Here is a 23417-nt window from a genome sequence, read left to right on the forward strand (position 1 = left end):
GGAGCTGGAAAGCAACTCTCAGCAGATTTTTCTATCAAGATTGATACAAAATCTACCATAATTTATCAAAGTAGGTACCTACCTACAGTTCAAACCGCTAGTTCTAGAAACTGAGAATTTGTATAGTCCATACAAAATGACCTCTCATGCGACATTTCAACTCTACAAAAGTATGGTTTACCTTTGAAATAAAGATTAAAATCTCAGAACAAATACGTGATTAAAATCGTACTTTTGACATGACATTTGAGCATTTGACACAAAGTTAAAATGACGCGTCAGAACTCATTTATATAACGCGTAAAATTTAACACCTCACGCGCCATTTTAACTTTTTGTGTCAAAAGTACGATTTTAGTCGTACTTTTGACCATTTGTCATACTTTTGACATGGCAGTTGACCCATAGAGTTGAAATGGCGCGTGAGGAGTCATTTTTATGGACCATACACCTATGTTGATTGTCTATGCCTTATGGTATCTAACGGTTGGTGACCTCCACAGGCACAGTCCACTAAGAAAGTACTGCATCTTGCAGGTATGTCCCTCTTCTGGTTTGAATCCCGGGAATTCACCAATAACTACACCTACTATAATATTTTATTTGATTTATTCTGGGATTGTCCTTCTAACTTGATCTACGAGTTCGTAGTCCTTGTAGTAGGTAGTCGGCGAGGACGGGTGCCAACTAGTCATTAATTCAAGATAGTAAAATAATAAACGCCAACTCTTTCGCAGTTATTTTGAACCAACGCGTTGTGCGTCTTGTTTATAATGATGATTCAGCGAGAATAAACACTACATGTTATTTTTATCTCACCCTTGGTATTCTATCGCATTCTAAAGAAATTATGAGGATCCTTAACCCATTTGTGACATCATGTTAACATTCCATTACAAGCTAGTCCTTGACTCCACCTAGTGGTAGGTATAATACTTAGGTGATGCAGTCTCAGATGGAAGCGATCTAACTTGGAAGGGGTATGGCAGTTTTATTAAACCCATACCTATTCCTTATCGTCTCTACAGTACGGCATCGATCCGGAACGCTAAATCGCTTAGCGGCACGCCTTTGCCCGTAGGATGGTAACTATAGCTACAGCAGAAGCCTCCCACCAGACCAGACCAGAAACAATTTAGAAATTATAAATTCGCTAATTGCCCCTGCGGGGATTCGAACCCGGGACCTTCCATTTATAAGACCACACAGCGCTCACCACTGCGCCAGGGAGGTCGTTGAATACAAGTACATAGGTAAAAGCTTTGAAATTTGAAGTAAAGTTTGGGAGGAATGACGTGAAAATTGCAATGACAATGATCTAAAAATAAGGCCGCGCGACGGCGTGTTGCTGCCGTCGGCAGCGCACACTCCGCAGTCGAGGACCGACCGTCGCGAGTTTTGGACGAACGATCACAGTTAGCAAGTAGCAACCATGGTTTACGAGAGTGACTTCTACACGACACGCCGCCCCTACCGGCCCGCCTCCAGCTTCAACGTGTCGGTGAGTGTGCTGCATTCTAACCCCGAGCGTGAACCTCGCTCCAATCTAACCCCGGGAGCCGGGCGCCCTCGCACCAAGTCGACCTTCGTCACTTTCTAGTCTCTCGCTAATATCGAGTGTCGTAGTGTAGCGGTCGTGAGTAGATAAACGCAGTTATTCCTAAAGTCTCCCTAGATCGTTAGAAATGTCGCAACATCGCTTTTAAACAAAATTGCTTATTAAGTAGGTACGAAATTCCAGCCGCGCCGATCTTCTTTTATTAGTTTAGGTTTCGATAGGACGTTGCGGTAGCGCTCCGCAAGTAGGTCAGAGCAAATCGAAAAACAAGTGTCGGAAAGCGGAGCTACCGGGCGCGCCAAATATAGCCGCGGCTGGAGTCGGCGGCCGCCCGTCTAACGGCGAGTTCTCCGCTTGCAGCGGATGGGCGACTGGGAGATGGTGCCGTACGTGCCGCGGCCGAGTCTGGTGCCCGACCCTGTCACGGCGTTCGGCCGCCGCACCCGGCCCGGCGTGCGCGGCTCCTTGCTCGAGCCGGTGTTCAAGCAGAACATTCCGCCGTTGCCCGAGTCCAAACTGCGGCCGCTCGCGCCGTACGTGTCCCCGCGCGACCAGACGAGGGAACGCGCTCTGGCCGCGGTGGGGCAACGCGAACGTGCCTTCGAGGCCGACCCGCTGGGCACGCCGCGCGACCACATGGACCTGGTGCTGGCGCAGGCGCACGGCCGGCCGCAGAGGTTGCCGCACCGCCACGTCTACTACAGCAACTACGCCTCTTACTGAGTCCGTCGGAGTCGGTCTTTGTGTGTCGCTTTCGCTAGTCGGGTCGGTCGGGTCGGTGCGAGGGTCGCGACGCGGCACTAAGGCGCGCGGTTGTTGCAGACGCCGCGCCACTACGTGGTGGTGGACCGGGAGACGGCGCCGCGGCGCGCGGAGGAGCAGTACTCGTACTCGTACTCGAGCACGTCGCAGCGCGCGACGGGCAGCGGGCTGCCGCAGCGCAGCTCGTACAGCAACACGGTAGAGCGCCGCGCGGGCAGCGGGCCCGGCGGCTACTCGTACAGCAGCGAGCGGTCGAGCAGCCTGGGCGGGCCCGGCGGCTACTCCTACTCGTCCACGACGAGCGGCCGCCTGCCCTACGGCACCAACTACCGCCACTACTCTTACCGCGTGTAGCGCCCCGGCTCCCGACCCTCCGGCCCTCTTCATCCCTTATCCCTAACCCTTTCCCCGACCTAATCAGTATTCGCTAACGCAATGTGATCGCACTACTTTAATTTTTGTTACAAGTGGACGTGAATCTTATTTAAAAGCTTTTAATGTTTTAGAATAATTTTTTTAATAAATATGTGATCTAGACTGATTTTTTTAATAAAGCTTTCATTTTTAATATAATATGGATAAGTTTCCTTTTTGGTTGCAAAACTGCCAGCAAAAATATCGATGATGGGCTCGATATATTTATTTACTAACTCCTACAGTTTTTATTTGATTTCTTAGGAGTTATCAGATAAATTAATAATAGGTACCTACCTAATAATTTACTATGATCTGATTGGTGGGTAAGGTGTAGAACTTATGGTACCTAGGTACCTACCTACCTGCCTATATACCTAATTGCCCATGTGGCATAAGTTCTACGCGTGTCACAGTATTCTAAATGCAACACCTATCAACAAGAGTAAGTTAGATGTTGTTCAATTAATTGACAATAGGAGTAAAGTATCTTATCGCTGTAACTCTGTTTATTTCATATTCTGAAATTTTTATCAATGTTAGATAGGTACTTAACATTAATAATGATTTCAGAATATGTCGTTCAGAGAATGCTAACTTTAAAATTGATTGATGTTGCATTTAGAATATTACGCATGGTCCAGACGCGTCCGGATCGAGTCATCTTCAGTTTGTTTACATGCAATGCAACGCATTGAACCGATATACCAGCTAATATACCTACTTATTATGTACGTTCTAAAACATTCTGTTTTGATAACATATTATAGAGAACCTATCTACTTGTTGGAAATAGCTTTCTTATTAACTACCTACTATAACCTACCACACAGAATTTGAGAAAACATGTCAAGTACCTAACTTAAAAGTTTCATAATATTATGATCATGATCAATGAAATGTAGGTATTCCTACAGTAGCAATGCGTAAGGTGGTACCTAGGTATCTATTTCTTTATACGAAACTTTTTTTTAATTTACCTACTTGTATATTAAAAACAAGTTACAAAATAATTTCAATGGTATCAGATACCTACCGTAAGTAGGTAGTTAGGTACGATACACTCATGTCTACAAAAAGCATATTATTAAAAAGTATCGTTTTCCTTTCGACGCCGCTGCCGACAGCCGTGGAGTTCGTACTACTACCTCTCATCCTATGCACCGTATTACAACAGCTACTCGTACCATATCCCGTATGTCACGTACATACCCAGGCTGTCTCAGGTAAGTTAACACTGATCACAGAGTATTGCCAATATTGCGCACTCGATATAAATACCATGGGCAAGCTTGTTACAGCACATTTTTTCTTTCATAATTCCATGACAAAAGTACACTGCAAACGCTAAATAACCAGAAAAACTGAGCTTCCTTCATGATATCAATTCACCGTCTAGGTACCTACTCTAAAGCCTTGAGATTTTTTAACTGGCCGCCCTAGGCCCGGGCCTACTGGGCCTTCTGACTATCAAACTTCTTTAGTGTTCTTCTCGACATTGGTCTGAGAAAGCTTAATTGAACATATTGTGTGTAAGTGGGATCGATGTGGGATGGGAACAGTGGTGGTTAAGGCGTCGGCCTTCTGATCGGAGGGTCGGGTATTCACTCCCGGGCAGGCACTTCTAACTTTTCCGAGTTATGTGCCTTTTAAGTACCTACCTAAAGGAAAACATTGTGAGGAAACCTGCATGCTTGGGAGTTCTTAACAAATACTGTTCTCAAAAGTGTGTAGCTATAGTCTTGTGGCCGTTCCGCACTTGGTGGAGAACTGTGGCCAAACCCTTCTCATTCTGAGAGGAGACCAGTAGTCTGTAGCCAGCGATGTGTTGATGATTCATGATGATTGGTTCGATCAAAATCAGCATTCTAGAAGACTGTAAGTACACAGAGAATTCATGCGGTAGCCTGGTAGGTAAGATTCCGTACACCTGACTAACTTTACAGTAAAAGTAGATATACCTACGATAGGTAGGTAGGTACAATCAAAATACTATCAAGTTCCACAGTAGAAATTGCTGCGCACGCCAGTATTGTGGCAATGCGCCAAATACAAATACGAAGTTTCCAAATATACATAACCTCCCGAGACTTAATTACTATAGGTAATTTGCATTAGTATTTAATTCAAACTGTACTATTATTCCAAATAATATCTGTCCCGGCTGTACTCACGTGTGTAGTCGACGATAGCCCGACTAGTTTCGAACCCATACGGGGTCCTTTTTCAAGGGAGTCCGTTCGCGCACGCCAAAACCGCGGCGCGTGCGCGAACGGACTCCCTTGAAAAAGGACCCCGTATGGGTTCGAAACTAGTCGGGCTATCGTCGACTACACACGTGAGTACAGCCGGGACAGATATTATTTGGAATGGAAATCACTCACGATAGTTTAAATGCTAAAATGTACTATTATTGTTGTACCTAATCCTAAACCACAGTACGTGTTACACACGGTCTAAAACGGACGTATAGCACGCGACAGGTCGAGACGGCAATCGGAGTATGATCCGGAGGGACGCCCCGCACACCCGAACGTCACCCGCGCTATCCCGCACCGGGTTGGCACGGGGGCTGTGCGGGTGTGCGAGGCGTCGCCACCCCGATTGTCATCTGACTTGTCGCGTACTATACATAAGTAGTATTAATAATGAATAGTAAAGCCTGACCAGAAAAATAAAACATCTCGCCATATTGCGGAAAACCCGTGGAACATATTTATACAAGACCATATTATACTTGTGGGCGCCCCCAGAGCACGTTTTTTATATTTATGGTCAGGCTTTAGTAAATAAATAAGTAGGTACATACATATTAGATTAAAGCGAAACCAGGCAAGCTTTCAGACTTTTGGTATTTATTCAACTGACGCCGTTACACTAAACTTGGTAGGTAACAGTGAAAACCAATATGGTACCCAAGGCAACGATTTACCAATAATTTCGGTCGTTATTTGAATTTGGCAGAATACCAAAGGCCAAGTGATCTGCGTATTGCGAAAACTAAACAGATTTTTTTTATTTAACGATCTCGTTGAAAGCCAAACTGAACTGAGAACCGTGATAGTTAAATGAGTAAGTATAAACTTAGCTGTGTGTAAAAGGTTCAGTCCACCAAAATTTGATTAAAACATAAAAATCCCGTCCAAGTACCAGTTAGACTCGCGCATCGAGGGTTCCGTACTCGGGCATTTTTTTCGTAATTTTGCACGATAAATCCAAAAACTATTATGCATAAAAATAAATAAAATTCTGTTTTAGAATGTACCTACAGCTTAAGTCTTTTCATATGATACCCTACTAAGTTGAATCACTATTCCAATTTGTCTCTCTGTTACCATACTACCTGCATATAGTGCATACTTAAGATCTGTACGCACCTGAGCTGCGCTGCGCGTCGCTTCAGGCCGCTCACGGTACCTACCGCACTACAACTGCAGTACGCGGCAGCTCGCGTCACTTGCGCGTCACTTCTATGCCCGATCGCGTACGAACAACAACGTCGCAAGATGAGCGGCATTGAAGAGGGAAAGGGTGGAAGCCGACATCCTAGGGGTTGGGAATTTTGAGGATATACTTTTAAGAGCCCGGCATGTGCCAAAAATTAAAACTACGTTATTTATTTTGAGGTCTATCACGCCTATACATTAAATACTTAATACGCGTGTATCTTATCCCAGCGGCGCCGTACGCATTCTGAAGCGACGCGACGCGCCGCTGGGTATGTCGCACTAGCGTCGCTGCACCGCGCGTCGCTTCGCTGCGCTTCACAATATTCTCCCAGCCGCGACGCGCGGCAACGCGCGGTGAAGCGCTGTGCAGCGCCGCTCTAGTGCGATATGCGCCATACAAAATGATAGAAATAATATTTTGACGCTCTGTGCAGTGACGCGCAGCGCAGCTTAGGTGCGTACAGACCTTTATGTAGATAGGTTAGGTATTTACTAGTAGTTAGAACACGATTCGACTTAGAGTTGCCCTTTCTTCTAAATATATTCCTAGTCGTGTCTATATTTAATCCCCTGATTCAGATCTATTGATATCGTAAATGTGAATGTATAGTCAGCCATAATTTTGATTGAACTGACAGCAGATAAACATTGATAAGACGTAAGTATATAAGTACATTGATGGGATATCATAATACCTAGGTTGGTACCATGAAAATCTGAAAGTGCTGAAACAAAAGTGGTCCAAAGATCGCTGAGGTACACCACATTTTTTATTCAAAACTGAATGATGGAAAGTATCTACTTTTGACAATCCTACGCATAATTTACTAAAAAACTTTGTATGCTTTTTAAAGGGTAAACATACAACGAATAACAATTTAAATAAAGCTACAGTAAAGTATGTATGTATGTATGTATATACTTTATTGCACCACAGAAACACAAATGACAGGTTACAAAAAGAAATCTTAATAAGTAGGTACAAAAAGGCGGTCTTATCGCTAAATAGCGATCTCTTCCAGACAACCTTAACGCTGGGGAAAAAACGAACAAATGGACAATGGGAGGTGGTGTAAAATAAACCTAAATACCAATAGCTAAATAAACTAAACCATATAATAAGAATATAAAATACATATTGTTAATACACTAATACATACAAATAAAGTATAATAGACATACATAAGACTACATAGATATATATACACATATAGATTTAAATAATAAACTATGCCGTTACTGATGATAGCAAAGAGATAGGTAATGATCTTTGACGTCAATTTTAAATTTGTTAAGGGATTCAGCACGATGGATTTGCGAGGGAAGCTCGTTCCATAAACAGATAGCAGTGACCGTGAAGGAATTCTTAAAGTATTTTGTCCGATGTGTAGGTGGCGCTAGAATGAGTTTTCCCGCTGATCGTAAAACTCTATCTGGTCTGTCATGGCCTAGAAATTTGAAATTTTCTTTTAAATAACTTGGAGTCATTGGATTGAACAATACACAGTACAGAAGAGAAACAATGTGCAGATTCCGGCGAAAGCGAATGGGTAACCATTTGAGCTTTGAACGAAATTCGGAGACATGGTCATATTTGCGCAAGCCAAATATAAACCTAATAGCAAGGTTTTGAATTCGCTCAAGTTTATTAAGTTGGTCCTCGGTTAAATCAATGTAGCTTGCGTCTGCATAATCGAGAATAGAGAGCAGTAAAGATTGAGCTAACATAATCTTAGTAGGAATGGGAAGCAAAGAACGTAGGCGCCTGAGAGAACCCATGGCAGCAAAGGTCTTTCTACTGAGTTCCTTTAATTGATGAGACCACGAGAGAGTAGTGTCCAAGTAGACACCGAGATTTTTCACAGTAGCACTATAAGGTATAACAACACCATTTAATGTAAGTATTGGTAGATTATCCCAATCAACCCTCGAAATCAAGCCAGCACCACCAATAATAATAGCCTGGGATTTACAAGGATTCACTTTTAAACCATAACTCTTACTCCATTCACTGACAGCCGCCAGGTCCCTATTAATAGTACTAATAGCAGAGGGCAAGTCTTCGAGAGTTGACTGAGTGTACACTTGGAGATCGTCTGCGTACATGTGATAGAGAGAAGTAATGATTTGGGAAATTGAATTAATGAAGATAGCAAAGAGTAAAGGAGACAACACGCCACCTTGAGGAACCCCAGCACGCAATTCGCACCAAGATGAAAACATACCTTCGATGCGAATACGCTGCCGCCGCCCACTGAGGTAACTCTGAAACCAACCAACCACTGATGGAGATATGTTAATGGAACGTAACAGACTCAGCAAGATGTCAAAATCGACGGAATTAAATGCATTGCTAATAAATAAATAAATAAATAATAAATAAATAAATAAGCTACAGTAAAGTCATATAAATAGCAAAAACATCTATCATGGTCATGACTCATACCTTCATTTCAGCCCGTAGAGATTGTTATTTCAGCTTAATATTTTCGTTTCAACGTTCATGTAAGTATTACTTTTTTGTAGTAAGCATGTAAAATTAAGTGCTTCTCTGCTCTTTAATCTATAAGTATTTTGCATGGATTGTACCTTTTTCAAACTAACACTCAATCATCATTATTCTAAAGATTTTATCTGTCTGTACAAAGTAGTATATATGTATTTTAATTTGTAAGACAGCAGCAGGCGTTAATTTACGGAATTCCACGATACAGAAAGGAACACCGAGCTTTCTTTGCTAGGTACATACCTAGCTACTGCTCAAGAATTATTATAAAAGACCTAATCTAACCTAACTTTAACTTAAGTTGCACCCAAGTCCGTGGCTGCACCATTCGGATTCTATTATTTTGATTTATTGATGCAAAGAAAGCTTTTTTTGTGTTTCATGTCCTTACAAAAGTTGGTAAAATACTTTCGATAGGATGATCACTCATTAATTCAGTATATTTTCTTGCTCAGCTAATGAGCTTGCCATTTTCCTCACATACTACCTTATCTACCTACACAACATCTAAGCTACTTGAAATTTGAAAAACATTGTATATTTTGAAGAAATCTGTTCAAATACGATTCCTTTGTTTTTTAGTGTTAGGTTTTATCAAATCAACTCTATTGACGGCTGTACATAGCGCTACAATTCTGCTACGTTGAGATGCATTACACATATTCAAGTCTACCTTCCAATCAGCATGATAAATTGACAAGAGGTCCAAGTAAATTGGACTGTTTGGTCTCTACGCGAATTTGCATTATGCACTCCTGAAGACACGTCATCTAGATTCTAGTGTGAACTATCATGGAGATTGGTCAACGGTCTTGAACGTGTGTAAAATCTCTATACTCTGATCTACAGCGTTCTTTTTTGTAGGCGGAGCTGATATACCGTCCATCTCGCACGATCACCCGACTCGCCACGTACCCTGAGGCGCCCCATCATGTCGTCCGCGTCCGCGTGCGTCCCTCCGTGATATTGAGGGAACTCGACCGCATCGCGTATCGCCACCGCCCGACCTACTCTGTCTCTGCTTTGGACGATTACTACAGATCGGAATCCACAAAGGTAACTTGTTTCCGCTTTGGCTACTTTTCCGTGTTATTATTAAGTTTTCGGATTCAATAAGCGTTGAAACTTCGCTTAGCGACGTAACACGTTACCAAATGTGCCTGATACCGGCAATGATAACCAAGTAAGACGAATTCTATGGTAGGTATCTAGGTATAGGGTGATAATGGTTTCTTGTAAAGCTAAACGACAGAGTAATTTGACTCCATAGATGAATAAAATCTAAATACATCTCTGTGACGCAGTACCGCAATTTAGGAAATACATATAAACAAGAGGTATCGATCAGTAAATATACCTATCAGAAGTTTTTTCAGGCTTCATATTGAATCCATCCACCACGTAGTAGGTATTTGTAGGTATATCTAGCAAACGATATAAAGCAGTGTACAATTCAGTAAATAACAATTTTGGTAAATTGCCCAAAACAAAATATTATTCTGCATTCTTTTGTTTTATTTTTGGACGAGCTTGTTCGCGATGCCTTTCGTTTTCATTATTTTCAGAAGTTTTTCTAGTAAGACTTCCCAATATTATTATCATATTGGTGCCACTGGCATTCTTTCTCCGTTAGATGCATGACCTCTTCAAAATTGTATAATGTACCTACTTATTTAACTAACTATATGTATAATGTACTTATTTAACTCACTACAGAGCACATGGTCTCCTCTCAGAGTGAGAAGGGTTTTGGCCATAGTCTACACGCTGGCCATGTGCGGATTGGTAGACTTCACACACCTTTGAGAACATTATGGAGAACTCTCAGGCATGCAGGTTTCCTCACGATGTTTTTCTTCACCGTTGAAGCAAGTGATATTTAATTAATTAAAACGCACATAACTCCCGAAAAGTTGGAGGTGCGTGCCCGAGATCGAACCGATTAGAAGGCGGACGTCCTAACAACTAGGCTATCACAGATTACTGTGCATCAGTAAAATAAAATAAAACCATTATTGAAATCCGTTTTTCTAAAGGTTATCGGGTAAATTTTTCTGATGGGTATGTCCTGAAATATTATTTTCAGGCTTTCGAGGATGAAACTCGTCGCATCCGCGCCGATACTGCCTCTCTTCTTCAACGTGCTCGTTCGGTTGTACCGCGAGGAAAATCTGTTGCACCTTTGGATACAATTTACTCGTAAGTACTGTACTATTTAAAAACATGATAATGATAATTACATTTAATAACCCAACTAAAATCGTTTTTGAGCAAAAATTCTGTTAAATACCGATTGGTTAGAAACGGTAATAACCGCCTTCGCATCTATAACCTTTCCTAATCGTGACAAAGGTAAGATGGGAAAGAGGTTAAAAATCTTGTAGGTTATGAACAGTAGGTAGCGTTGCATGCCAGGAAGGAAACCCCACGGTTTGTTCCAAAGATGTGATGCTGTGATAGGTGGAGGTTTTTTTGGCATCAGTGATGTAATGGTACAAAAATAGTATCCATTGATGAGTCTATCAGACGTGGCGACACTGACATTGTGTCAGCATTACACATCACTTTGGCAATGCACCATTGTATTGTAAACAATGCAAAATGATCCATTGACTTATGGATCCGTTACGTGTACCTAAATAGTTCTTTGAAAGCTGGGAGAAGTTTCCAGAGTGGGTGTTAGTTCCCCCGCCAAGAGTATCCACGTGTATGACGTACAACTTGTATGTGGGTACGTAATGACTGAAGGTTTAATTATAGCACGTAATAAATGCCAGCTAACATTTGGCGATCACGACTCCCAAAAATGTTTTTATGATTTATTTGCTCATCCGATGTGTGATTTATTCTCCTATGTCAGCTTCTCACAAGAAAGCTCAATCACTCAGCGGGCAATGGAGAGAGCTATGCTTAGAGTTTGATATAATGATCAATCCAGAAATGAGGAGGTCCGTAGGAACCAGTGTAACTAACAGCTCAACGGGTTGCGAAACTGAGTAGAATGGGCAGGGCACATATACCTAGTTCGAAAAGCAAAGACGTTGTGGTCCCAAGGTGTCAAAATGACGACCGCGCAGCGGAAAACGCAGAGAAAGAGACTGTCAACAAGTCGCAGGGCAAAGTTGGATATTCAAGTAGTCTAGGGCGTGTGGAAGATCCAAGAGATCTAAGCCCAGCAGTCGACGTCTATCGGTAGACTGATGATGAGATGATGAGTCGCTTTATTGAAAATATAAATAAGCGACCTTGACGTTACACGACCTCGGACAATACTGTTGATAACTATTTATCTTACTGTTTTAGACAGAGGTCGATTTTCGATTTCATTAAAAGTTTAGGAATATTTCGCAGCACTAATACTTACAGAGACGTTTAAATAAATTATGAAACATTTTCAATCATTCGCAGATATTCCTACGGAGAGCCAATTCCTTACCGCTTCAGCAATGACGCGTACATCGCTAGACTCTTGCTGCCTTTGCGTAGTGTTACTGACAACATTCATAATATTTCCTTCTACTCAGAGCCAGCCAAAAAGTTCACAGGTAGGAACCGTATTTTTAGGTATTAACAAAATTATTTAAATTAACTAAATTTGGCAATTGATTTTTGCTGTTTTCGAAATAATAATTACATATTTACCTATTGAAAATGGTAAGTATCTTATTGATCCTACGCGTATTATTAACGTTTGTCAACCTTATTCCGTAGGTACCTTTGAAGTATCTAACAATCTATCCAATCCAGTAGATATTATACCTTTGTGATAACCTGAGGTGTTGATCGCCAGGACGCGGCCACCTCGCGTGCGTGCACTATTCCGGTAAAAGGGGGTTCCCCAGCCGCTACCCACTCTACAAGGAACTTAGCATCAGGGACGACGTGAACCTTCTTTCGTTTTACGCGAAGAATAGGCTTGCGGCCGCGGGTTTAGCCGACGAAACGGTCACAGGTACTACATAACAAACGCCTCGCTAGCGCTCGCTTATTCACTGCATAATTTTTAAACAAGTATAATAAAGAAGGCGCAGTGAGCAACCTCGTAGCTCTTAGATATGTACATAATGGAAATGTATAAAATGTCAATTCATCAAACTTTACGCTATGCAATGTGTAATCATTAAATTCTTTATAATTTTTTGCATCAATATTTTCTAATAATAATTCATCTAGATTTAAGTAGTAAAGTTCAAGGTAATTTCTAGAAACTTTCATATCCTTTTAACAGATAACACTTACAGCCAAACTTACTTCAAAAACTACTTTTGTGGTGTTAAATATAAAATATTTAGTGAAAAAAGTCAAGATTTTATATTAATTATTTTGGTTACGAGGCCTCATTAGCGCGTGTTTCTAAATTACGCTTTCCAGCTTTGACAGTGTAGTTGTAATAAAAGAGCTAAATTAAAAACGAGAATAAAAACAGTGTCTAACACTGGGTGTGGTGTCTCTTGCAGCGGATGCGCCGGAACAGGCGACAGCGGCGCAGTGCGCGTAGCCCGCCCACTCCCCACCCCCGCCGCTCGACGCGACGCGGCGCGGGCGCACGGTCGAACCACCTGCGCCCGCGTCGCGTACGCCCTTCGCGTCCTTGATCTCGGTATAACACGACCCGACTAATCGATATTCATATATTTTTTACCCATTTATACACAAAACTTATTTTGTTAATAATTTACACTGTAAAATTGTACACTTCTAGTCATGATCGTGGTAGCGCGGCTCGCCGCGATTCGGTGTACGAGACGTCTCGTATTCACGAAATAACAGAACTGATTTTATTTAACAATAAATAAATAATTTTACAGACTCATAGTTGTTTTAATTAGTCCGCATGCTAGTAATCTAACATTCATGCTTCATACCCAGGCTTGTGCTTAACGCTTCGCTATCTTAGCTAATAAGTATTTTTTATAATGCACCTTTTGTTTGCGGATAGGTACCTGTAACGCCTTAGACGGTAGAACACTTGATTAGAGATGACTAAATGTAAATTGTAATGTAAATAAGATCCCAAACTTAAAAACTTAGATGCACAAACGTAAATTTCATGCTAGACATTACGATGATTGATAAAATATGCACACAGCCCGAACACGCTTTCACATGGTTCACAGCATGAAGCAAGTCAAAAGATTAAAACATCCAAGCAGTTTACATGTTCGGCTTCCCATATCGAGCTTAAAAGCCGGAGACATAATATCACTTTTATCACTCATAATGAGAGCGTTACGAGCTGTGCGGCTGCACTCACCTTTCCATTTGTGACCATTGATATCAAATGACAAGCTTCTGCAGTCAGCTGCTAAAGCATCTCATTGCACCAATGCTCACAATTGCCACGTGACTGTTTACTGCGATGCAGTGAAACTCGTTCCCTGGAGACCGAGCCGCAAGTTCCAGGCGCCCTCGATGATGGAAGACCCTGAACTTGAGTTGAAAGCTGCGAAAGCAGACCGAGAGGCCAGATTCCGTGCGACCACCGCTGAGCCAGTTCTCGCTCCAGCTGCTGATTTGGCTGAAATCAAGAGGAAACGCCAAGCCGAAGCGCGACTTGCTGAAGAGAAGTAAGTGGAATACTATTAATAAATTATAAGATAAATACTACTGCTAAAAAGTAGTTGGATTTGCGTATCATGCAATTACATATTAATTGACTTTATAAAAATTAATGTTTATCAGTCTGCCTGGTCGTTCACCGTTCATTGCGTATGCGTATCGTTCGTCTCATTGAGTCGAGACAGACTGCACAATTGTTTGTGAAGATTTCTAACATAGTAGGTGCTATCAACATACCTACAACTAAGTAATTTTATCTAAACAAAAGAGGCATTGTAACGCGTGCGGGGCATTAGCACGGTAATATTATCTATAAATATTACCGTGGCATTAGCTAGTTACAAATTTTTAAAACCATTCATTTTACAAATTTTTACATTTGCAGAGCCTTGAAAGAAGAAGCAAAACGCGAAGCTGAACGCAAAGCTCAGGTATTAAAGCAATATCATCCTCCTAATAAATAATAAACAAAATAAATGTGTAGACATTAAACACTTGAATTTATTTCGTAGGCTGAACGCGAAGTAGCAGAAAAGAAGAGACTAGAAGAAGAAGCTCGAAGAGCTGAAGAATTCAAACGTCAAGCGGAGGAAGAAGCAAGGAGAGCTGAAGAAGCTAAAAAAGCAGAAGAAGAAGCAAATAAAGCCGCAGAAGAAGCTGCGAGGATTGCTGAAGAGGAACTTATAGCAGAAGAAGCTAGGCTAGCTGAAGAAGCTCGCAAAGCGGAAGAGAAAAGGCTTGCAAAAGAAGCTCGTTTAGCCGAAGAAGCCAGATTAGCAGAAGAAGCAAGGATAGCCGAGGAAGTACGATTAGCCGAAGAAGCTAAATTAGCAGAGGAGGCAAGATTAGAGGAAGAGAGATTGGCTGAACAAATGAGACAAGAAGAACTAGCCAAATTGGAAGAGCTAGAACGTCAGGCCCAAGAGGAACGAGAAGCTGAACTTGCAAGACAGGTAAATGCTGCTTAGTAATATTGATTGCCTCTAGTTTATCTACTGACTGAATACATAAATATTTTGTACAATATAAGTATACAACACTTACTTCAGTAATTTATTTACACAGGCGGCTGAATTAGCAGAGATAGCTAGACAAGAATCTGAACTTGCTGCTGCGCGTTTGGAAGAACTTTCACACAGTGGTTCTGCTGGTGACAACACCGCTGAAGTTGAATCAAGGTTCGATGTACAAATATATTCTTATATTTTTATTAAGTAGAAACTATAAGTTATTGATTTGAATAAAGATTAACGCCTTTGTCCATGACTGTGATTATGGCGCGCAGTCGATGTGCGTACGAGCAGCGAACGTGATAAGACAGCAGCAGCATTTAACGCTTTGCACATTGTTTAAAATTGTTTTATTATTTTTAAATTTTTGTATGACTTCTAGCTCTAGGTCTCAGATTGGGAACACTACTGTGCCATCAGCACAGTTATCGTGTGGAAAAGAGGTTGATAAATTTGGATACTTAAAATTTGGTATTTGAAATAAAATAATAATAAATTGATTTGGAAAAATTGGATAATACTTAAAACGCACATAACTCCGAAAAGTTAGAGGTGCGTGCTCGGGATCGAACCCCCGACCTCCGATAAGAAGGCGGACGTCCTAACCACTAGGCTAGTCACGTCGTCATATACTTACCTATAATGTTTATAGCGCCGATAGGTGCTTCAACATCGCGCAAAATTTTCATGTGCATAGGTACAAAGAAATCATTTGAAGTTTTTATTAACACAATATACAAATTATTACAGTGAGCAAGCTGCTGATGAACCCATCGTTGAGGAACCTGAAAGTCCTCTAGAGAATCTAGAAGCAGCAGCAGAATCACAAGATGCTGTAGAAGTCAGCGAAGATGAAATGGCGGAACCTGATGTCACAGATGAAGAATAAAATCACTCTGGCCTTGACCGGAGTGACCTTGATTTTGTAATCTAACAATCTACTATAGTAACAATAGAATTACTTTCTACTATTTCATAGGATTACTGTCTCTGATTAAGCTTGTACAGTCAGAAGAATAATTATTGCTCCTACTATAGTTCTGAACACAAGTACAAAAAAATAATTATATTTAATAGACTGGAACATTTCTAGTAATGCATTTTTTAATAATATGTATAAATGTTAGGGTTAAAACCTGTCTCAACTAGTAAAAATTAGTTCTGGCTGAAATCCTTTGTTACTAGTTTTTATTTGTGAAAACTAGAATTTCAATTAGTCACATTTTCTAATTAACTAATTTATCGACTAACTGGTTGACTAAGCTATGCCAGAAGCGACCTGTGCCAGAAGACTCACTCTGTCATCCCTTCATTCAGCTTGCTCGCTTAGCTCCCACATTTGCTCCACTCGACCTTGTAAACTCGCTACATTCAGGATCTCCTTCTCGCTTCTGAATTTATCAAACAAGACTTCTTGTAGGTGACCAGATCTTGTTTTGAATTCTAGTTTTACTAGTTAAAACTAGTTGTAACAATAGCTTACAGTTACCACTATGTAAGTACTAATTTTTACTGGATGAAATGGGTTTTAACTGTGACATATTACTATTTTAATAGTACATTATTTATTTTAATAGATATATACATTAAACGTACACTATTCATCATTCATAGGTTTAACATCTAAGAACAGACATGAATGCTGCAATGGTAAAAGTGGTACTTACTAAATTTAGTTTCAATCTTTTTACCATCCATAACTTTCATTTGCGTAACATGGATTACGTAACAACGAGAGAATTGGTTAATTTTATTCAGTTTTATTGTGAATAATGATTAATGACCACTGTTAACAATGTTATGTTTTTTAAAGTTTAAGTAAGTGTTTTATAATGTTATATCTTGTTAAATTTAACAATAAAAGACATATTAACAAAAAGTTGTTGTTTATTTTCCATATAAGGGAAATATATTACTAGGGTAATGAAAATTGAATAATAACTTTCTAATTATTAAAAATATCTGAAATTTAAATATGTACATATTGTACAGCTCATACAACTGGGTGTAGAAACTTGAGATTGTTCATGTAGGTTCTTTATAATAAGAAAACCTTTAAAAACCTAGTCATCCATAAAAGCTATAGTCTCATGTTTTCGTGCATGACTATTAATTAATACTATAAATTTGAAAAGAGTAGGTAATATGAATTATAAATTAACGCTATTAAAACCTGGCCATTTGTTATAAGTCCATTTTTACAATTTGATCTGCTGCAGAAGCTACTTCTTCTTTTGTCACATTATTCTCAGTTTTCTTAGTTTTTTTATCTTGTTTTTTCGGTTCTGGAATAAGTTTGGGTTTATTCTTTATTTGAATAAATTGCTTGTCTATATCTGCTACTTTTTGTTTAAGCTGCAACAAAGAATAATAATTAAATGTGGTAGGTAACTGTAAATATCAAAGTGCTTTTAAAAAGCGATCATATCCTAGTGGTGAAGACATTGGCCTCCTAGCTGCGAGGGGTTCGGGATTAGATACCAGGCACACCCCTAAAACTTTTCAGAGTTGTGTATTTTAAGCAATTAAATATCACTTAATCTCTACATAGTATAAAATAAAGTCGCTTCCCGCTGTCTGTATGTATGAACGCGTAGATCTTTTAAACTACGCAACGGAGTTTAATGCGGTTTTCACCAACAGACAGAGTGATTCAAGAGGAAGGTTTATAGCTAGTTTAATTCTCAAAAATTAGAAATCCCTAGAGAAATTGAAATAATGTGAATTAGGTCGGAAAAATCCTATAATTTTAGAGTTTCCGAGGTAATGACACCTCAATGACACCACATTAGTATCTACAATGCACCCATGCGAAGCCGTGGCGGGTCGCTAGTTTAACAGTAAAGGAAAACATCGTGAGGTAACCTGCATATCTGAGTCTCCATAATGTTCCTGGCCAACATGTTAAACTATGGTCAAGGTCAAACCAATGGTAGTAAGCCGGCGATGAGTTGGTCATAATGACGAATTAAACATCACTACCTAACTATATTTCAAATATCTTCAAAATCCATAGGAATATTGAGTGCTAACAGACACACTTCACACTTTTCGCTAACTTCACTCACATTTCGGTAGATAAGTAACATAAAGGATTAAGAGAGAGTTGAGCCACTGTAGGAAGCCCCAAAACCGCGTCTATCACCATTTGAAAGAATAGGATAATACACAAAATACCTTTCGAAGCAAATGCTTACATTTTTCAAACCTAAGTTTACCGCCTTTGCTTTAGTCTTCTTTAAGCTTTTAGCACCAGCCACTTTGAAAACATTCGCTTTTGGGCCTTTCTTTTTGTCTTTCGCCATTTTCTTTTATAATGTAAATAAAACTTTTTGAGAATTGTTCAGAATTCAGAAAATAAAATAAACCAAAATAACCTCATTCATTCAATGCTATTATTATTGATAAAAGATTATAACTCCAATTTTTAATAAAACACGTGTGACGTGACATTAGCTAATGTCAAATTGTAAAATAATTCAATTCAATTCAATTCCCAATTATTGGCTTTTAGGTGTGCCAGCTGGGCACAGAGTGTTTCGCCCTTAGTTTCGCCAGTGTCACGTTTATGGAGAAGGCTGTAAAATAATGATACCATATTTAAGATAATAGTGATGTATGTGGTTCAGTTGTGTCATGTGAATGAGTCAATGAACCAGTTCCCGCTTCTCTATTTCAGTTTAGCTCACACATGCAGAGTAAAACTAGTAAATAATTACTAAAATAAGTTAGTTAGTTCTATAAGTTCTTAAGTATGGGTTGCCTGGAAGAGATCACTTTAGTGATAAGGTCGCCCTTTGTTTTTAAGTGTATCCTGTATCCCTGTATGCTTATTCTCTGTAAATCTATTAACAATAAAGTTGTTTTAAATTAAATGAAATTAAAATAAAATCCGTGTTAGTTCCGATTTTCACCACGCGCCATGATAGCCTTGTCGCACTGTACCTATTTTTATCGTGATTTTTATTTATTCTCTTTGCTCTATGGGTCAATAGCTATGAGTGACAGAAAGAACGCTCTACAAAGCCGAAAAGTCATTCTAAAGGCCAATGTAAATTAGGGTACTTTCTGCCGCGTACTGTACCTGTACATTCAACAGATTTTTATTTATTTTTATGCATAATATGACGGTTTTACATTACAATAAAACCGATATTATGTGCCGAGAGGGAAAACATACAGCATTTATGTATGAAGAAGCAATTATGTACTCACCGCATATATGCGCGCTTCATCCATAAACATGTATATTCCTATGCAATAATGTAGTTTACCTTACCGGATATAGGGGCGCTAGTGTCTCACCCAGCAAGGCAGTGAGCCGCTGCCATCTTGGATGTCATAGTCTTCACCAGGAAGAAGTTCCTGCAATGCTGTATGTTTTCCCTCTCGGCACATAATATCGGTTTTATTGTAATGTAAAACCGTCATATTGATGTGCCTCCGGAAAACATACAGCATTTATGTATGAAGACGTGTTTGTTATCTGCTGGTGAAATGTATTACCCACAACGCTATGATGAATCAAAGGGAGTTAATCTGTCAATTGAATAACAAAAATATTAATCGTTAAGTTAGATCATATAACCACGTCCCCTTCATTCATTGTCACCTATTAAAGTTATTGTTATTTCTAACCAGGGTTAATAAGTTAAAATATAATGTCTAAAAGACAAACAATTTAAATGATTTATGTCTGTAATTTTGATAAGGATTACTAAAACTCAAACCGGACCATATAATGATTATATTGAAAAATAAGCTTCAGTTATTTTGAGATCTCCTCCGGGCAATAATGATTTCAACAAGAGTGTCTGGTAATCTCTAGTTACCACGAGATACGAGTATATCGTCCATTGATTGGTTATCTGTCCCCAAAGAAACTACTGTTGATCCACTGATGAATCCCTGGGGATACAGGAATGCTGCCACATTGCTTAAGAACTGAACTGTTCCAGTGATCTATTACAGTACGTGATGCGGCTTCAGTTTCATTACAGTTGGTGATAAAAAGATTACAATATATTTAAATTCTTAACTTCATTCTGCTTGACCTATTTTCCTGTGTCAAAGACATACATGTAGTACTACTGTAGTATACTAGTACATTAATAGAGAATTATGTTTTCTGTTATACTATTATGTTTTGAAAGTGTCCATCCGTATTTATGTTAAGAGTGAGTGTCAGTCTTTGGGCCAAATAAAGTATATAATATATTTTTCCCGGTGACACAGACTTTCAGTTGTCAACCCTTCGTTCCAGGGCAACAATTGTCCATATAGGTTCGTCTAGATATCTCGGGAAGTGTGTGCTTAAATGAGAGCTTCTGTAGTTAGCGCTTGACCTCTACCTTAAGGTCCTGTATGATAAATGGTTTAGTAATTTTGAGTTTAGCCACGTCAATAATTGCCTAGTGTCCACATGTGGATCATAGAAAGTTAACCGCCACCAGGTTTCGCACCAGTTTAACCATTTTTGATGTCTGGTAGGTAGGTAGGACAAAAATTGCTTCCAACAAGCACCTGTTCTTTACTTCTCGTATAGACTACTCCTTTATTTGGGCACCCATCCTCAATTTTTTCAGCTTCCGTGTAAATGTCTGGTGGACACTGTAGTCTGTAATATCGTGACATCTATCAGAGTCCCTGATAGGTTCTATAGTTCATTTGAGCTCTGCTTTCAAATCTTGAAGCCCAAAGGTCTTTCACGTGCCACATTTAAGTACACCCCAGCTGCACTTGTTCAAGTAAGTCAGTACTTTTGGCAATTAGTTTGGAGAAGAAAACACCCATGCTAAATTGATGTTTCAATGACCTGTTGAAAGCATCTATAACTTGCTGATCAATCTTTGCAGTCGATAAAGACATCACACCATCTTTATTCCCTACTACAGTAATCTGTTGTGCTGCAACCAAATCGATCTCGGACGGCGCTTGAGGGAAAAGATGACACTCTGTGGGAGGTTTTCCTCGTGACAGCCTTGAGCCAATAATGTAATCTGTTATGTGCGGGAGTTCGATTGTTAGAATCAGTAAAACCCACGACTTTGTTCATTAAAATGAACGTTAGAACGAACGAGTGAGTGAACGAATGAGTGTTCGATTGAACTAAGACTTGCGATTTTTACAGAGTTCTTGTGCTGTCTTCAATTGCCACTATAACTGCATAAAGTTCCTTCTATTGCTGTGCTATCATTTTTGATGCACTCACCAAGTTTCTGGCATTAATTTCCCGTTTAATTGGGCACTAAAAGCCAATCAGAGGCATTATTCGCCAAGCAGTGGATGGCAGGTTTTAGGTGTACATATTGGCAGCCTGAGACATGTGGTTCCGCGCCGCCATGTCATTCCCTGTTCCACGATTGTGGATTCAGCAGTCTAAAACATATTATCGAAACGTTTGAGGCGTATTTGGATCTGATCAGAATGTAGTCTGCTTCTGGGAGTTACTAAACTGGCGAAGTCTGACTGTCCTAGCAACCGTTGCATTTCGTGAAGAGTGATTTCAGATATTTTCAGTAATAATTCTCTCAAAGGTCTCGTTGATAGTTTTTTACTCTTTATTATGGGCAAGAACATTGAATTTTCTTATAGTCTGCCAACGAATACCCAGGTATTGTAGGTCTTGTGTGAGTGTTAGAATTGACTTTTAGTAATTGATCCCGATGTTGCTTAACTTCGGTGATCGGACGAGAACCGGTGTCTTCAACATGGTATGGACGTTGGCTTTTGGTAATTGATCCCCCTGCCCCGAAGTTCCAAGGACCTCACGCTTCCGCAGCGTGAAGGAATAACCTGGATTGGTCTTAGTTGACCAGAATTGCCAGCCCAGAAGTTCCAAGTGCCTCACGGCTTCCGCAGCCTGAAGACATAACTTGGATTGGTCTTGATTGACCAGAAGGAAGTCGTCTAGGTAGACTAGCACTCGACATTCCTTCGCATGCAAGGTTTCCGCAACCGAGCATGTTACAGGTGGGGCGCTGCCGCCAGACCCAAAAATTAGACAGGTTGTCCAACTTTTGTTGTAGAAAGCTACGAACCGGTATGACAAATCAGACGGGATAGTTTTGTTTCACAAATTTGTTTCGTTCTCGAGGGTCGAAAATCAGACGCATCGATCCAACGTTTTCCTTCCGCAGAAAAAGCTCGGAGATAAAACTGGGCATTTCCTTGTGAACCACTTCTACTAGTTTTGGTCCAGTAATTCTTGTGTCATTTAAGTCGTGACAGGTGACCAGGTTGCATGTTGCATTATTTGTTTTGTGGGCATTACCGGGGGTAGTTTCTTGTATTAGGGTATTCGAAATACCGTAATTGACATTTACAAAAACTGTTTGCACCAAAAGCTTGCCAACGATATTAGAATGTCATTACATAACCTGTAACATATTGTGTTGGATAGGTTTTTCGATTGTAGGCATTTATAGCTGTAATATTTATAAATATGGGCCACCAGGGGATTGCATAAACGCAGTGAGTGTTGCTTTATCCAAAAAGAACCTCGTCACTATTGTTAAAAGCCAATCCGGTATTTGACAACTAGTCAAATCAGTATCCTATAAAGCGTTAAAACACACGCTCAGCACGCGAGGCCCCATGAAACACTGGCATGTGACGTCACAATGATTTGACGTACTTTTCCAGCTTAATCAATAATTTAAAATGGTTATCACACCCAAAACTAACAAAGGGTGCGGACCTCACATATCAGATATGTGAGGTCCGAGAGGCTTCCAGTGGAAGACCCTCCATTCAGCCATCACTGAGAAACCATTCACTTTTGACATATGCAAATACCGTATCCAAAATTTCCTTAGAGTATTTAAAATAAACATCTCCATGAAAATTCTGTCTGATATTCATCTCCTGCGCCTTACATAATATATTATGCTATACATTCGCCTGTTACCCAAACAATTTGTAAAGTTTGTTCTGATAATTTTTAAGACAAAGATGATTTGCTGAATGTTATTTATTTATTTAACCATCTTTATTGCTAATCATTATATTCAAAAGAATAAAAATGCAGGAGATACTTAGACCAAAGGGCGACTTTATCATCTGAATGTTTCAGTCATTTATTAAAGGGGGTATCTGGATTCTTAACTGAGTTCTGTTTGGTATAATAAAGCATTGGTGGTAACGGCCATGATGTCCTC

The 23417-nt window shown here is 39.9% G+C and overlaps 1 protein-coding gene across 2 annotated transcripts; it reads left to right on the forward strand.

The window, feature by feature from the left end:
• The first annotated feature begins 1266 nt into the window (after positions 1–1266).
• On the forward strand, positions 1267–16459 carry LOC117990458 (uncharacterized protein CG45076-like). 2 transcript variants are annotated; one of them, XM_034977907.2, is made up of 11 exons: positions 1268–1501; positions 3862–3960; positions 9554–9745; positions 10776–10888; positions 12098–12234; positions 12480–12641; positions 14055–14256; positions 14634–14679; positions 14761–15201; positions 15314–15426; positions 16009–16459. In XM_034977907.2, the coding sequence occupies exons 1-11, from the start codon at positions 1433–1435 to the stop codon at positions 16145–16147; spliced, it is 1713 nt and encodes a 570-aa protein (XP_034833798.1). In that variant the 5' UTR covers positions 1268–1432; the 3' UTR covers positions 16148–16459. The 2 variants fall into 2 exon arrangements, with proteins under 2 accessions (XP_034833799.1, XP_034833798.1); XM_034977908.2 differs by lacking the exon at positions 3862–3960 and having other exon boundaries at positions 1267–1501.
• The last annotated feature ends 6958 nt before the right edge of the window (positions 16460–23417 follow it).

This window comes from Maniola hyperantus, chromosome 18, assembly GCF_902806685.2.
Source record: "Maniola hyperantus chromosome 18, iAphHyp1.2, whole genome shotgun sequence".
NCBI lineage: Eukaryota > Metazoa > Arthropoda > Insecta > Lepidoptera > Nymphalidae > Maniola > Maniola hyperantus.